General features: G+C 42.5%; 1 protein-coding gene across 3 annotated transcripts in view; it reads right to left on the bottom strand.

Moving 5' to 3' along the window:
• Positions 1-17,671, bottom strand: part of LOC121548727 (kelch-like protein 29) — a 371,638-nt gene that overhangs the window by 79,161 nt on the left and 274,806 nt on the right. For all 3 annotated transcript variants that reach the window (XM_045210180.1, XM_045210181.1, XM_041860268.2), the window contains one exon: positions 4,098-4,236. In XM_045210180.1, the coding sequence (XP_045066115.1) occupies positions 4,098-4,236 (139 nt within the window). The remainder of the gene's footprint in view (positions 1-4,097; positions 4,237-17,671) is intronic.

Genomic DNA, 17,671 nt, shown 5'->3' with positions numbered 1-17,671 from the left:
GACTGTAACGCATACTGTCTATCTGACACAGGACAGTAGTAAGGGAACAGTAAGAGCTCACTAGAATCTCAGCTGGGGGATTTTACCACCCAGAGAGCATGTTGACAAAGACCGTAAAAGTTTTAGTACCACTCTCTACTCTTCTCTTCCAGTCGTAGACTCTGGCCTGGGAGAGTGGGAAGCATATGAAGACAAAGAGAGAAAAAAGGCAACAAACAGAACAAAGCTCTGGTGTGTCAGGACTGCTCAGAGAGTGTGTGCTTTTACATTAGGCCCTGCCACCGAGCTGCACCAGATGCACTGTGCCCATAAATTAAGGGTGTACAGAGCATTCTTATCGAAACTCCAGAGAAGGAAAATTGAATTACTGGGGATGATCGGGGGTCTCTCTCTGTGTGTGTGTGTGTGTGTGTGTGTGGTCTTTATGGGCTGAGCAGCAGCAGCAGCCTCAAAAGCAGTGGTATTCAAACTTTTTCAGCGGGGACCCCATTTTTTCCGTCCAAATTTCTCAGGATCCCATTTTTCCCAATAATTTATTTGAGGGAGCGTGCAATTGGCATGCTGACTGCAGAATGTCCACAAGAGCGGTTGTCAGATAATTGAATGTTCATTTCTCTACCATAAGCCACCTCCAACGTTGTTTTAGAGAATTTGGCAGTACTTCCAACTGGCCTCAACTGCAGACCACGTGTAACCATGCCAGCCCAGGACCTCCACATAAGGCTTCTTCACCTGCTGGACCGTCTGAGACAGCTGATGAAACTGATTGTTTCTGTCTGTAATAAAGCCCTTTTGTCTGGAAAACTCATTCCGATAGGCTGGGCCAGTCTCACCAGTGAGGGTGCCTGGCTCCCAAGTGGGTGGGCCTATGCCCTCCCAGGCTCACACATGGCTGCACCCCTGCCCAGTCATGTGAAATCAATGGATTAAGGCCTAATTAATTTGTTTCAATTGACTGATTTCCTTATAGGAACTGTAACTCAGTAAAATCGTTGAAATTGTTGCTTTTATATCTTTGTTCAGTAGATTGTCCCATACAATAATCTGTAACTCCTAATGTATGTGGGTTTTTTTTGTTACATTTTGAATACCACTGCTCTAAAGGGAGGTGATAGGTTTTTGGTGTGTGAGTGCCAGACGTGCGTGCATGCACATTCTGTCGCTGTATTACCTCTTTCAGGTAGCAGGGTCAGTACAGTACATCAACTCTGCAGACTTGTACTTCAGACAGAGTGAGGTGAGAGTTACTTTAAGATTTTATTGAAATACAATATTATAGTCTACAAGGGTGGGAAATGCAACATAAAAAAAATGAGGATTTTCTTATGATTTACATAAAATTAATGAGATTGCAGATATCAGCAGTTAAACTGGATGGACATTTTTAACATCTGTAGTGGTTTAATCTTTTAGCGATAATCATTCATTGCTACTCATCTATCATCATCTAATTTCTCTGATCCTTTCAGGGAACTGATTATAAATTAGCTTTTTATAACATGAAATATTGAAACCATTCTAAATATTATGATCTATTTTTTATTTTTTTACTTAACAGGAAATAGCCTGGGTATGATACAGAAAACACATCTCTTAAACTCACATACTGTAAATTTAATGACTCGACTATAAATCACATAAATATATATTTTAAAACCATTTTCTAAAGATATGGTGCTTTATTGCTTTGTAATTTACTAATCTATTTCTTAACTGTACACAACCTACTAAATGAAAATGACTGTGAATGTAAACAAGAATTTGCATCATTACTTTTCAACTTCACGGAAACAAATTTCTTGTGTGTGTAAGTGTGAATGTGTGTGTGTGTAAGTGTGAATGTGTGTGTGTGTGTGTGTGTGTGTGTGTGTGTGTGTGTGTGTAAGTGTGAATGTGTGTGTGGTCAGTGTAAATAAGCAGCGACATGCACTCTCCACTCGCTCACCCTCTGATATTCCATCTCTACTCTTTCTGAGTGATGGCTGGCTGCCTGGAGAACACCCGAGAGTTATGGGCCTGCGCCTCTCTCACACACACAGTGGCAGTTTATGAGGCGCTGATATTGAGTTATGACAACAGTGAATACCTCTGCACAGTGGGGCTAGTGGGCTGCACAGCATAGAGGGTGTTTCTCTCTCATTCGACCTCAAGGATCTGGACGGAGTGCGGGGCATGCGTGGCATCAGCATAATTCCACACTCTCTGGAGAGTGACCTGAATGGCACAGAGAGGCTGTAACTCAGCTGGGATCTGCTCTCCCACTCTGCTTTAACCAACCCAGCGACACCTTGCCTGACAGCACAACACCTCAGACAGCCAGGGTTAAAACGGCACGTCTCCCTCCCTCCATCTCAGTGTTGTGTTCTCCAGTAAACACCACAATAAAACCGAGAGGTGCCACGTGCCTTATAAAGTCAACAGCAGTTATTGACTTTTACTGTACATGTATGATAAATTCTTAGAACTTTATCATGTCAAAAAGGTTGACAACCTATACGGTTAATAATTAGACGATTATGCAAATTAAACGTATTAATTAGTATAACATATTCATGTAATATATTCCACTAACTGTACAGTTAAATTCTATTTTTGATTTAGTCTAGATGAGAAAGGCCTGCGTTATGACAAATTAAGGCCCTTTTACAATTAATTATACACTTAATGAGAATTTGCTCTGTCAAGCAGCCAAATTTAACCAGTACAATATCAGAATGCAGGCAGGCAGTCAGATGAACGTAACCTGATAAAATTGACATTCCTATGGGGACTGTGTGTCTTTCTGGGGACCCTGTGTGGGGTTGGGAGAGGGCTTGTGTTCACTATTCTCAGTACATATCTCCATTGAGCAGAAACAAACTTGTGTGTGTGTGTGTGTGTGTGTGTGTGTGTGTGTGTGTGTGTGTGTGTGTGTGTGTGTGAATGTGTGTTCTTCTGGCCTTTGTGTTGTGCTTGCTGGTGTGACTGACACACACAAAGCATTTCCTGGCTAGCTCACTAGATGGATGGCTCACCTCTATGTCTGATAAGCAGCGTGGCGCCCTCTGATCTCACAGGAGAGCCTGCATAGCTGCAGGGCAACTAGCAGGCACACTTTAGACTAGAGCTTCCTATTGTAATATACAGTCTCTCTCGCTACAGTTTCCATTGGTTCAGTCTGTCTGTCTGTTCTGTCTGTCTGTGAGCAGTGCACAGGAAAACAAACATGTCAAGGAGACGAGAAAACATTGGTTCCGGGGCTCTGTCTGAATCAAGTTGACAAGCACCTGCAAGGATCTGAAGACAGGGTGAGGATATTAGGAGAGGGCTTTGCCTCAGCGTGAAGAAAATAACACACCACTACTCTCTCACACACACAACCAAGAAACACATACTAGCACCATATAGAACCAAAACAGCCCAGAGACGTGAAGGATCGAGTAATGAGGAAATACTTCAATCCAGTTCAAATGAATACATTAATGGAGAATGGCGTTAACCTGTGAAAGTAATGGTTGGGTAAAGCATAGCAGTGAGAGATGTGCCTCGGTCTGCTTTGTCCTTTGCTTGCAACTGAAGCTTCCCCATCTCTTCAATGAACTAACGGTAAACTCCCAACCATTTGCACATGAAAGGATGTTCTCTCTTCAAACGCTCCAGACAGACGCAGAAATAAGGTAGCTTAGAGATAAAAACCCTCCCTACTACATCCCATATGACACACTGTTGCTTTGGCATAATTACCACCCCAAAGAACATAATGTGTTATTGTTTAGATGGGTTAAAGCCCCCTACAGTAGTCTCTAAAAGATCCCCCCAGTCATGGAACGTTTTCCCTGCTCATCAAACTGTAAATATGGTTAATTGTCTCTATGGGGAGGAAAAGGTAAAGACTTTAGATAGGGTAACCTTTTCCATTAAATGGTTTTAGTGATACATTCATTTGGAGCAGGAGAAGGAGAAGGAGGAAGGAGTGGGTGGCTGCTGGCCCTGTGATAGGAACCAAAGTCTTCACACACCTGCAACAGAGAAAGGGGGGATAGGGGGAAAAGCAACACAAATGCGCCCTACAAAAAGAACAGATTGGATCAACAGCTGGTGGGGAAGGGAAGGCAAACCTTTTCACCAGGTCCTTGAAATAAAGGCTGCAGGAAGCTAGAACATTTTGGTGGACTTCAAACTCTTTGCCTTCAACAATTATTTTCAGGTCTGTAAACTCTTTCGTTCTGCGCTGTTGGTTCAACTCCTTCAACATCTCTGTAGAATAAAGAAGAAACAAGACAATGCCATGTTCCGCTTTAGAATTAGAATTCTCACTATTTAATACAAATTAATAGAAATATATCATGGCAACAAAATAAGAAGTAGAGAGACAATAGAAATATGCAGATTATAAAAACATTACTGGCCACAGCTTTCATTATATTGCAGAGAAGAGAAAATACATACAGTTTCATAGTAAACATTTCAGTATTATAGGCAGGGAATGTGTGTATAATAGAAAAAGCAAGCTCAGCAGTTCTACAGTTGTGTACTGAGGCGTTAGTGGAGTGATTATTAGCAGAACAGACTAGATAGAAGGTATAAGAATATACAGCTGATAAAGGTTAGGGTTAATATGAAAGACAAAAACACTTGTTTGACTACTGTAGGATTTTGTAAATTCACATACTACTACGAATTCAACTAAAGGAACTGAACAAAAGTAATAACCAACTAAAAGAGTTGGGCTTTGAAAACAAGACACTTGAATTAATGCATTATTCAGCATTAGTCATATTTCTTTGTCATTTTACCAGCAGCATCCTACCCTGGGTACAAGTTAATCCATTGAACCTCGCTGAACTAAATATTGTCCAAGCCAGAAAAACTAAACATCTACACACTTGTCATCCTCTCGAAAAACATCTAATAAATATCACTGGGCAACACAAAGAAGCAATCTAGTAAATATATTCATGGAGCTAACCATGTTGAGCTGTATGGTGAAGTCAATGGGAGGACTAGGCCTGCTGTAGAGATGGAGTCAGAGGAGCTTGTTTCTTTATTGTTTTAATGAGGCACCATGAGGAGATACTGAGTGTCCCAGACAGCAGGGGACTAATGTCTTATATGTAACAGTGTATAGAGAGGGCAATCTATACTACTGTAATATGTATTCAACAGTACTGTACCTTTAATACTGTCCAGTAGGAAACCATCAACAGCACTGTAGCGCAGGCATCGAATTTCCCGGCAGCATCGACACCCCCCTTATGTGGCCATAACGCTCCCTAAAAAGATCCATGCCTTGCGGCCAAAGTGGCCGTTGTGCCCTTGGGCTGAATATAATAATTATAATGTCCTTCTCCCGGCTGCCAATCGCCCTACTCCGAAGCACCTCTCACATGGCTCTCTCAGATATCTCAATGCTTATTAGCCAATGCCAGTCATGTGATCAGGTCCTCCTCACAGGCATCGCAGCTCCGAAGTAGGCTACTAGTGATCGGCGATGCAACGGCGCGTGTCCTTCTTATCGAATTTCGAGGCGCATATTGAAGATGTTAGAACTGTCCAGCCAAAAAGATGAGTAACCAACAGCCAAAGCACTAGCCTTGGTCAATCTACTATCCCCATAGTACAAACATTGACATTCTATTGGTCAGCTTGTCATTTTGTGCGAGAAATAAATATTCCAAACTGACTCTGGGACAGTTGTGGGACGATAGATCCCAAATTAATACAACCACTATATGTCCAAAAAATATGTAATAGCAATGAGACTGATGCAGTAGGTCAGAATGTCTTGCTTAAAATGTTGATAAACTATTAGGCTATTTCTTCAAATTATAAGAGTAGCAATGTGCACACCGCAGTAGGCTATAAGCGTGAATGTTCCAAAATGCAATTAGGGGAAAACACCGTTCTTCACAGCACACTGCAAAAATATCCTTTGGAAATTTAGAAAGAGAATATCTAAAGATGAAACAACTAGCATGGGTTGACTAGGATTGTGTCTTTGGCTGCTGGTCAACGAAAGAAAGTTGAGAACATGAGAGAAAACTGGATTGAATGGCATATGAGGAAGTGTTTATAAAATAATCCCCTTAACATTCCTATGGTCGGAATACGGTAAGACATGCCTCATAAAATGACAAAAATATGTCCAGTTTTTAAACAATTATGGTTTATGTTTAAATCGTTTTAAAATGTTGACTGCCTCCGCTCAGATTGCAAGGTGGGTGATGTTGCGGAGTAGAACAGGCACTGGCCTTTCTCTCCTATCTGAACAAACAGTTCCTTGAGTATGACAGAATCAAGCCTTTAGACGTTAATATGAATTATCCTAAACTATATTTGTCAAACATGATTGGCGTTTAGCCTATATATGTAATTTTAAAAAGTCTCATTAAAGTTTGGCTACATTTTCTGGTACCTCCCTCCTGTCAGCATCAGTCTGGACATGAGACTAGCCAATACGCACTTGACATGCAGGCAAATTATTTATGTACATTTACATAGACTTATGTTTTTTTTAACAGAATAGCTAGTGTTTGGTTAATGGCGGTGCTTTAGCAGATGGCCTTGGTGCCCTAGCAGATGCCCTTGTGCACTGGCAGATTGGGCACCTCTTGAAGGCCAAATGGCCTTGCCCCTAAAATCACGATATTCCAGGCCTGCTGTAGTGTAATAGTGTATAAGCGGGACCCTGGTCGGTCCAACTGTTACTGGCTAAAGACAAGTCTGCCTGGCAACATATGTCAGATCTGAGATGGACACACCATGGGAATAAGTGTTACAACTGTTACAGGGTCAGATATTTGTTTGTTAAGTTGTTCTTGTAAAAAAGTTCTTAGCGGCTAGGGCAATCTGATCCTAGATATGTGCTTAAGGGTAACTTCTACATCAAGCCACAAACTTCAGTTGACCGTATCAAGCTTTCAACAGAGCATTTCATACTTCTCCAAATCTCTGCACGGCTCAGGCAACGTCTCCTGCTACTGTACTATCTATCCACACTCGTTATTTGTCTCAAATGTGCAATAAAACAGGGGAGGTGTGTGTGTTCGTGCGGGTGTGCACGTTTTTAATTGCATGCGTGCGTGTGCATGCTGTCAACTGGTTTATGCACGATTGGATCAACTGTGACAAAGTAAAGCAGTTTAGTTTGTGTTATCATAGAACACTCAGTCAGTCTACCTACCGTACGCCCACCTCAGACTCAAACACCCAGGATTCAATTAACCTGCTCTGACATTAGCCCCACTGTTTGGTTGGAAATACTCCCTCATTTAGCTTTTTCTTTCTCTTGGCTGACACTAGCAGCTCACTGGCAAATTAACTCAGCAGACCAAATTATACAGTATTAAGCCGTATGACAAATAAGAGCAATTCAAGACGGAGCCGTTCGGTGGCTGCATGTGGAAACCCCTCTCTAAGCTGAGGATCCTTGTCAGATTCATCATATCAAGGAATTAACTGACTGAAATGGCCTGTTCCTGACCATTAACCACACTGAATGCAATGCTAGAATTGGAAGAAAGAAATGCATGAATAAATAGGCCTTTTGTTGGGCAAAAGACAGCATTGGCATCATTAGGGAGAAAAACTATATCAAATCAACTCTACATTACCCTCAGCCTCCTGTAATGAGTAGAGAGGAGTTGTAGTTATCAACTTCAACACCTCCTACAACAGACTGCAAACAGCCACTTGTGATAATCTCGACTCCTATCATAAACAAACACAACACTCTCTACAAAAAAGTAACAGCCTTGCCCTTCAACATTCTCCGCCCCTCTCCTACACTACACAGCGCTCCAGTGCTGCTTGGTGCCATTAGCAGTTGGACAGACATCTGATTACTGTGCTGCCTGCGCGGCATGGCGCACTGTGAATACATGGTAATTAGAGTTTGCATTGTCTGTCCCCAGCGACCAATATGGCTCTCACCTTTAATCTAGCACAGCGCACTGCATCCATTTACCCCACCACTCGGTCGAAAGGAATGAGAGAAAACGAATGAGAAAGAGAACTACGGTTGTCAGCAAACAATGGTCCCCCCCCCCCCCCGAGCGCAGGACAGACACACCTGATTGGCTGATGGAAAAGCTAATTATGGTGCATTTGTGTGGGTCGACCGTCACCCCGCGGGCCCCTAGAACAACCCATCATATCCAGGAGCATGAAATAGCACACCGCGTCTCCTTTAACCCATCTGTCGACAGGGAGCGTGGAGGAGGACAGTCAGACTCAATATGACCACGGAGGTCCATAAAGACCATCATACCATTTCACTACACTAGTGGAGAATGGGACAGGGAAGGTACTGGTGATGCTGTTGGGTTCTGCTGTTACCCACTGACCAAAAGACATTAGCATATGCACGTCTAGACGTTTTTCTAGACAAATACGTAGATACCGAATACAATGTTGAAAAGAAAGGAGAACACTCGTGCACTATTACACTAGTAGCAGAGGATTGTTCTATAAGGGTATTGGTACTACTGTTGAATTACACTGAACAGTCCAATGGATGGCCGCCATTTTGCAAGCTACAACCCAACTTTGCTATTTTGTGATTCTTTTGTTGTTTATTTTTACCTTTTTATTTATTGTGTTTTTGTTCTACCTTAGGTTGTTTAGTATTACATTGTTATTGATTACTGCATTGCTGGGTTTAGAGCAGGGGTGTCAAACGTACGGCCCGCGGGCCGGATCAGGCCCGCAAACGGGTTTAATCCGGCCCGCGAGATGATAAAAAAATATATATATATATATATATATATATTTTATTTTTTTATTTTGTCAAGTATAAAAATGCGCTGCAATTTTTCAATAAAATAAACTGCTGTTCCAATTGCGTCCACTGGATGGCGCAATACCAATTGTGTTAAGCAAGCAAACTGTTTATACCAGGGCAGAGCAAGTACATGAGACTAACAAAATCAATGGAGGCCCCCCCGGCCAGTAATTTGACCATGATAAAAAGTTTAGATAAGATGTCCGCTAAACTAATTTAGCAATCTAAAACATTTTAGCTGACATGGGCTAATTGACTGACTATCAGTGACTGACATAACAGAAAAACTGCTGATGCACACCAAATTTCGAAATAGTATTCTACTATTCTAACTTGTAACAGTAAATTGAGACTGACTGACTTCCCCCAACCGCCACCCCACAAACAATAAAATAATCCGGGGGCCTTCAAAAGGGGGGCCACGAGTTACCCGTCCCTGCTTTAGACCATTCTGGAGTTCTCGACCACAGTGGGTGTTTATGAGCCTTGTGGAACACTGAAATATCCCACATTATAACTGAGAGCTACATGAGAACATGTAAATAGTGTGCCAGTTCTACTGCTCACCCTAGTAACCCTACAATAGCATTGCCTCAGGTACAATCAGCCAATGACATGTGCCCATTACCCTTCACAGTAGCCAATCAGAGTGCTCCGTTTTGTGTACTGTAGATAGCTGTAAACAAAGGCATCATTATACATCGTTCTATGATTGGCTACTGGGAAGAGATGGCAGAGCCTGCCGTTGGCTGCCAAAACTTGGAGCCATTTTATGGTTGTATCTTTTAGTCGTATGGGTCTCTGAAAGTCTGCCATTTTGTATGGAGATTTGATGTACTTTCTACATCCGGAGCGAAAACATTTAAGTCACGGTGTGTAATGCACATATTAATGGAACTCACAATAACTGAATCATTGGGGAACCAAAACAAAAAAACTTTACATAGAGTCAATCAAATGTACTGTAGGGGTGACCGGGCCACTGACATTTTTACCCGTCCACCAACGATGTGCAGCAGCAGCACCCACCTGGGTGAAGCACAGCAGCCATTTTGTTCCAGAACGCTCACCACACATCGGCTATCATGACCAAAGCCAAACCTTCCCGTAATACTGGTATCTCCTTTCGTTACAAAAACAATTCTAAAAGGTTTAGGGGAAAATAATAAAGGAAAATATAATAATAATAATAATAATAAATATTAGTAAACATATATATTTAAAATAATAATATACAAAAAATATATATGGGGGATTGGAAATGATGCAGACAATGACATTGATAGAAGCCACAATCTATCTGCAATATTAAAGCTGATCTACCCCCTAAAGAAAAAAAACTATCCTAAGTGTTTACTACAGACTGAGGTTATTGAACCTTGTGGACAGTTAACAAGGTTTGAGTTAATTAGCTAGAACACTCAAGTCTACTCTATGACCTGCATCCCTGTCTCTAATTCATGTATTAACTATAGTCACTCCTTACATAACAATTAGCAATTATCATATGCATCTAGGAAGCAACTATGTGACCAAAACAATATATTTATATTAAAATATATTTAATCAATCCAATATTTATTTTTTTACTATATAGACTAATGGAATAATGTCAAAGTCCAATACATCACAAATAAATATAACGGATGGTCAATAAGTTCAATTTAAAATGGCAATTTTAATAATGTATTTAATTTAATTTGTATTAATTTAACTCTCCAAAGGGCATAAAGGTGCACCTTTATGTAAAGATATATATAATAATTTGCTATATTAATTTGTGTTTCCTGCAAACAAAACAAATCTAAAAATATGTACCATATCTGTATAATGGATTAATTAATAAATTGGGCAATAAATGATCGATAGTGACACTGTTTGCTTGTGAAATTCATCTGTGTAGTTTAAAGTACAAACAAATCTGAAAAATAATTACAAGAAATACACAATAAATATATGGATTTTAAATCAGTATTGAGTGAAGGTCTACGACTAGGCTGGACTCAAGTAGTGCTTGCTGGACTTCTGGCTCATATAGTTCGAAGGAGGCTGGGTCCTACCAGCCTGATTAAAGCTAATTCTCTCTCATCATCAGGCCTCCATTATGATTCAGTTCTACCAGTGAAGATGCTTCCTTTCCAAAGACCAATTAGCAAAGATCTAGCAACTTCATTTACATGGGACTCTGTTGGCTGACATGTTATTCAAATAAATAGAATGTGCATTATTATCAACATTTATTAATTGGAACAAAAACAGTATTATAACGTATTTTATTTATACTATAATAATTAGTATTTTAAATAATGTGAATTTAGCAGTTTGCTGAGTTTCGGTCAAATTAGGACTCTCTGGAGGACAAATTGATGACATCAACACTTCGTCCAGCCAAATGAGAGGAAAACACATAAACATCTCCAATATACACTATATATACAAAAGTATGTGGACACTCCTTCAAATTAGTGGATTCGGTTATTTCAGCTGCACCCGTCGTGACAGGTGTATGAAAATCGAGCACACAGCCATGCAAACTCCATAGACAAACATTGGCAGTAGAATGGCCTTAATGAAGAGCTCAGTGACTTTTAACGTGGCAGCGTCATAGGATGCCACCTTTCCGCAGCAATGTTCCAACATCTAACGGAACACCTTCCCAGAAAAGCGGAGGCTGTTATAGCAGCAAAGGTGGGGACCAACTCCATATTAATGCCCATGATTTTGGAATGAGATGTTCGAGGAGCAGGTGTCCACATACTTTTGGTCACATAGTGTATTTAAAAAAACTGACAGTGACAGAGTGCCCAAACAAAAGGCTTGTCTCTTTTCTGGCACAAATGCCCTGTGAGAAATGTATCAATAAATAGGCTAATCTGAAATAAATTCTCAAAGAAGAAGTCTCGGCAGGGCAGACAGAGGAGAGAGAGGTCACTGTAAAGGCACACAAAGACCTTTTACAACGCACAAAGCTTTCCAAATCTGGGCATCTTGACTGGCAGTTGGACGTGACAACCCACACCATCACCTTGTGACAGTAGTAGAGCAAGCCATTAGGTATTAAAACAGAGAGGGGTTCTGAAGACAGAGCAACAATAAGTGTTCAGACAGCTACTGTATACTACACTGTACGTGCCAGCGTTTCTAGATGTGACGCACCATGTCCAATCGACTGCTATGAAGCTGGGGGGTATTTCAAAAGCAGAATAAACATAGTTCTTCATTCATAAAGACAAGATCAATCAGCCTTGGTTGAAAGGGGAGTCCAAAAGACAGACAACTGCACCCCAAGGCCATCAAACAGCAGCCCTGATGGAACAGACTAAAATCCACCAGCTTGGGAAAAATCTAGCCTACCTTGCCATGTAAAGAGGGTGGAACAACAGTAGTAGTAGCAAACATGGCAGCTTATCAACCGTTGATCTATAGCTGCACAACTAGGTAGGCCTACCCGTGTGCAAAAAGGCCTTTGAAGGAAAAACACGAGTCTTGGGTGATTTACAGCTTATTTATATTCTAACTTTAACCAAACACAACAGCCCAGGTGTTCGTTTCAGCTGGTGAATGAACGTTAATAGGTATTCACTCATTCTAGCACATGTCCACATACATTTAGGCTGATCCAAAACACAAAATAAAGCCTAAGGGAGACAAATTCAAGATATTCTGTGATGTTAACTTCAAGGTAGCGAGCACATTGTCACTTTGAGTGCTTATTATTACTAGTATAAAACTTAACTTAATATTTAGTACATTCCTTTCCCTCTAGACATCTTGTCAGTTGATTCATACCCAGTCAAGGTTATTAACCCAGTGCTAGGGTGGAAATCCTTGAAAACCCTACAAATCTCTGGTCGTGCTGATTCCAGCGGCACTATTGCCTTAGAGAAAAGTTCCTGACGAGGACGTTTTTACTCCCGGCTCTGCCGAGGCTAGCTGCTAGGTGATCCCTTCAGCGGTTTTGTCTGTCCCTAGACTGAGAGGGGGAGAGGGGGGGACGGACAGAGAGAGGGGGAGACAGACAGAGAGAGGGGGGACAGAGAGAGAGGGGGGGACAGAGAGAGGGGGGGGACAGACAGAGAGAGGGGGGACAGACAGAGAGAGGGGGGGACAGACAGAGAGAGGGGGGGGACAGAGAGAGAGAGGGGGGGGACAGACAGAGAGAGGGGGGACAGACAGAGAGAGAGGGGGGACAGACAGAGAGAGGGGGACAGACAGAGAGAGGGGGGACAGACAGAGAGGGGGGACAGACAGAGAGAGGGGGGACAGACAGAGAGAGGGGGGACAGACGAGAGAGAGAGGGGGACAGAGAGAGGGGGGACAGAGAGAGAGGGGGGACAGAGAGAGAGGGGGGACAGAGAGAGGGGGGACAGACAGAGAGAGAGGGGGACAGAGAGAGAGGGGGGACAGAGAGAGGGGGGGGACAGAGAGAGGGGGGGGACAGAGAGAGAGGGGGGACAGAGAGAGGGGGGGACAGAGAGGGGGGGGCAGAGAGAGAGAGGGGGGGGGACAGAGAGAGAGGGGGGGGGCAGAGAGAGAGGGGGGGGACAGAGAGAGAGAGGGGGGGCAGAGAGAGAGGGGGGGGACAGAGAGAGAGAGGGGGGGGGACAGAGAGAGAGGAGGGGGACAGAGAGAGAGGGGGGACAGAGAGAGAGGGGGGACAGACAGAGAGAGGGGGGACAGACAGAGAGAGAGGGGGGGACAGAGAGAGAGGGGGGGACAGAGAGAGAGGGGGGGACAGAGAGAGAGGGGGACAGAGAGAGAGGGGGGGGACAGAGAGAGAGAGGGGGGACAGAGAGAGAGGGGGGGGACAGAGAGAGAGAGGGGGGGACAGAGAGAGAGAGGGGGGGACAGAGAGAGAGAGGGGGGGACAGAGAGAGAGGGGGGACAGAGAGAGAGGGGGACAGAGAGAGAGGGGGACAAAGAGAGAGAGGGGGGGACAAAGAGAGAGAGGGGGACAAAGAGAGAGAGGGGGACAAAGAGAGAGAGATGGGGACAAAGAGAGAGAGAGGGGGACAAAGAGAGAGAGGGGGGACAGAGAGAGAGCGGGGGGGACAGAGAGAGAGAGCGTGCGAGAGAGAAAGCGAGGGGGGGGCAAGAACCCTGTAAAATGGGAGCCATGAAATGGGATGCGGTGTGGACCATTGTTTTCTTCACCAATAGACCGACACACAGAGATAGAGAGGGCCCCAAATATAGTATACAGCACCACACGCAACTGCCCTATGTGAACTCCTACTATATTCTCAGACCCCAGGGCCTGAAACACACACACACAGGGAGAGGCACTAAATGGTATAGAGGAACACACATCACTACTCTGTCCTGTCGTCTACCCTTGGGGCCCAGGACCAGACATCCTGTACACACAGGGCAGTGATACAGCAGTCAGACAAACAAAGGAATAGTCAGAAAACACAAAGTACACAAACAGAGCCGTGGGAGGTGAAGAGAGCTGTAGGGAGGGCTGGGCGATATATGGAATTAATTTGAATAAATGTTTCAGCGCGATGTTCCAAATGCCTGTACCGTAAGAATCAAGTAATATTTTTTACACTTTTATGAGTGTGTCTTTTTGGTCTCATCTCCTTCGCTCCTTCTGTGCTGGGTGCACCTTCCCACTCGCACAGACACCAAGCCCCTCCCCCTGCCAAACACAGGTTTGGTCCAACAGAATCGTTCATATGGACACCGAAACACATTGAGACATTATTTTACTGTAATAGAGAAGTAAACCTTTCTAATGACACCCTTTTTATGTCTCAACTTCTAACATTTAGAACAGACAATAATAAAAACGGAAGTATCAATGAACATGATTGTGGAAAATTAATGCTCAGTTTGTCGTGCGTGGCATTGCGGTACCACGTACTTAGGTGCTAGATTCCTAGTCTGTGTTTAATAAATGTGCATTGAGCTAAAAATATACATTTATAAATCAGGAATTGGCAACTCATTCTCATTCTGAGAAATAAGCATCTTCTTATCCAGGTAGGCCACTTGATTTCAACATCTAAACAAAGTGAACAGGCTATGTTGTTTAAACAGTTGGAGACGGACAGGAGGGTGTATTCATTACATTTCAACTGTTCTGCCTTGTTAGCAAGTAAACAGATCCAAGTTGGGCAGACTTTAAATATAAAGATTAGCTGGCTATTCACTAGCACATGGGCTTGTGCTTGAGAGATTGTTTATGAGACCTGTGGTAATTTTCTATAATGCGTGCTACCAGAAGTTGGTCATTATTAGTGAATGTGCATTGTGCATGGTTCTGGTTAAATTTGTAACAAAAAGGGCATTTTCAGACAGACTTGAAAGCCAAATAAGTGATTATTGCAAAACAAGTAGGTTAACTCCATAAGGCTCCCTGTCCTCTCCCTCACTTAACAAAACAAAACTACTGAAAACAAGGACTATTCAATAGGAAGGACTAGACAGGCACCTACTACTGATTATTAAGTGTTATTCAAGGATCTGTTATTGTCCACCACTCTGGGGGAGAGTAATTCACATTCTACAAAGACATTGTCATACACGCACACATTACATACACATATTAAACCCTAACATTGGCACGATGATGAGGAATTGCTGGCCAGTGCAGATAACACATTTGGGGGAGACGTTGATTCGAATAGTGGGTGTACAACACTAGTCATTCTTTGGTTGAATGAATACGCTAAATTACTGTTTTACAATAATTACCATATGGTACACACAGCTCCCTCTAACCGCAAACATATTTACATACTGTAGATCCGCAGAGACGACCAATGACAATGCTTTACATTTAAAAATACTGCACATAAGCAATTAACACATTTAATTGAGCTTGATAATTTCAATTCAGATGCGTTAGCATATGGACAATGGTGTGACATTTAGATTAAAACTACTGTACACCTTCGTTAACAGATTAGTAGATAGATTAGACATATTAAGACCGTCAAACATAATAATGAGTAAAGTTTCTTTAAGTAGGCCTACTCTCTGAAAATGGTGTTAACCCTGGCGAGAGCAAACATTTTCCTACTTACTACCTAGATATACAAAGAAATAAGATACTGTGTATGTAACACTATACGTTTTTTCCACCGAATATCATGGGGTACAACAGCATGTCTTGGGATTTTATGTCATGGCTAACCTTCTCCACACTGGCAGTTTACATCAAATGAAATATGTATCGTTACCTCATAACCCACAACCCCCGACTATGACGACCTGCCAAAACCTGCTGTGAGTCCCTCTCCTCCCTCCTCTCTATCCTCTCCCTCTACATTTAGGAGTCAGGACATGTTGCAGTGACAGCGACTCAGACAGATAGGAAGGCCAGCGTCTGAGAGAATTTGAAAACGCCTCCAAAGTGTGTCTATGACTGTGAGACTCCTAACAGTCTGGCAGCACGGTACTGAACTCTGCTTATATTGCCGTGTTTGAGCCAAGCAAATTGAAAGGTGACCCTAAGAGCGTGATAAATAAGATCCCCAGAGGGACCACACACACACACAAACACACACACAGACATACACAAACACACAAACACCGACAGAGAGACCAGACCCTGCGCTGCTGCAGATAAATGTCACCTCTCTCTCCCTGTAGACGAGGTGCATGGTGTGTTTACTGGCTGAATAAAGTCACGGCCAGAAGTCAGTCCAAGCAGAAAGGCCAGTGTGAGTTAGTGTGAGAGAGTAACAGCCAACGTCCAAGCAGAAAGGTCAGAGTGTGTGTGTGTCCAAGCATGTGTGTGTCCATGCAGAAAGGTGAGCGTGGGGTCAGGCTGTGTTGGTTGTCTGCCTGATCTCTCAGTGGACCGTTCTAGGCTAGCGTGGTATCCAGATTGTCATACCTTCATACCGACCTTGTGCCATACCGGGATATTCGGTAATACCGGCACTGAACACAAGGGGCGCCATTTTCAAATCCCACTGAGCCTTTGTAATCCGAAGGTTAGCAATGCTAACAAGTACATGTAAAATCCCTTAGAGAATGCTAACTAAATGCTAACTACATTTAACATTTTATACAGTCTTCTGCCCTAAACTATTCTCAAGACAGACATCCCAGCTCATAAAGTTCAACAAGTAACTCAATATCTTACTCACAGTTTGCTGCACGCACAAAACAAATATTAGACACCAAGGCTCTTGATGCAGGAGTGGATTCTCTGCTGTTACTGGGTACTACCGGTAAGCTTCATAATGAACAATTATGTTAAAGGTGAAATGAAGAACGCAATCTTTATCTCCTAACATATTGCACAAGTTGACTGCAGGTATTTAATTAAAAAGTAGTTACAAATATTCAAATGTATTAAAAAAACTTATAAGAAATAGATTCAACGGTATTGACGGTATTGAAAAACCATTCCGTGGCTATTTCCAAATACCCCCGGTATACTTTATACCGCCAAGCCTAGACTGTACAGCACTGTAGATTAAATGTCTCACACCTTGCAGAGCCAATACATGCCTGTTTAATTCTCATATTCCAATAACCACAAACGCAGCTGTGACGGTCTTGGAATGCGAGGTTACGATAATTGGCAGGGCCAATGTACACAGTCACCAACATAACCGCACGGGGGGATATGCTTTTAATAAAAGCTATTTGAAACAAGCCATTACACTTTGTTATTATCATGGCATTTCATTATTATTATTATTATTATTACTTACTAAATATTAATAAACAAATTAAGAAATGCCAGGTTGGAGAGGATCTGTCGCATTTTCGTATTGACAACATTAAACGGAGTCAAAATAAAGATATATGCACTCACTAACTGTAAGTCGCTCTGGATAAGAGCGTCTGCTAAATGACTAAAATGTAAATGTATACAAATGTAAGCCAGGTTTGAAATGATCATATTTTAGTCAAATATATCTGTGTGCTTTTTGCGGTCAATTT

Source organism: Coregonus clupeaformis, chromosome 33 (assembly GCF_020615455.1).
Source record: "Coregonus clupeaformis isolate EN_2021a chromosome 33, ASM2061545v1, whole genome shotgun sequence".
Taxonomy (NCBI): Eukaryota; Metazoa; Chordata; class Actinopteri; order Salmoniformes; family Salmonidae; genus Coregonus; species Coregonus clupeaformis.
The sequence above is the reverse complement of the archived record's forward strand: the minus strand, read 5'-3'. Positions and strand labels throughout refer to the sequence as shown.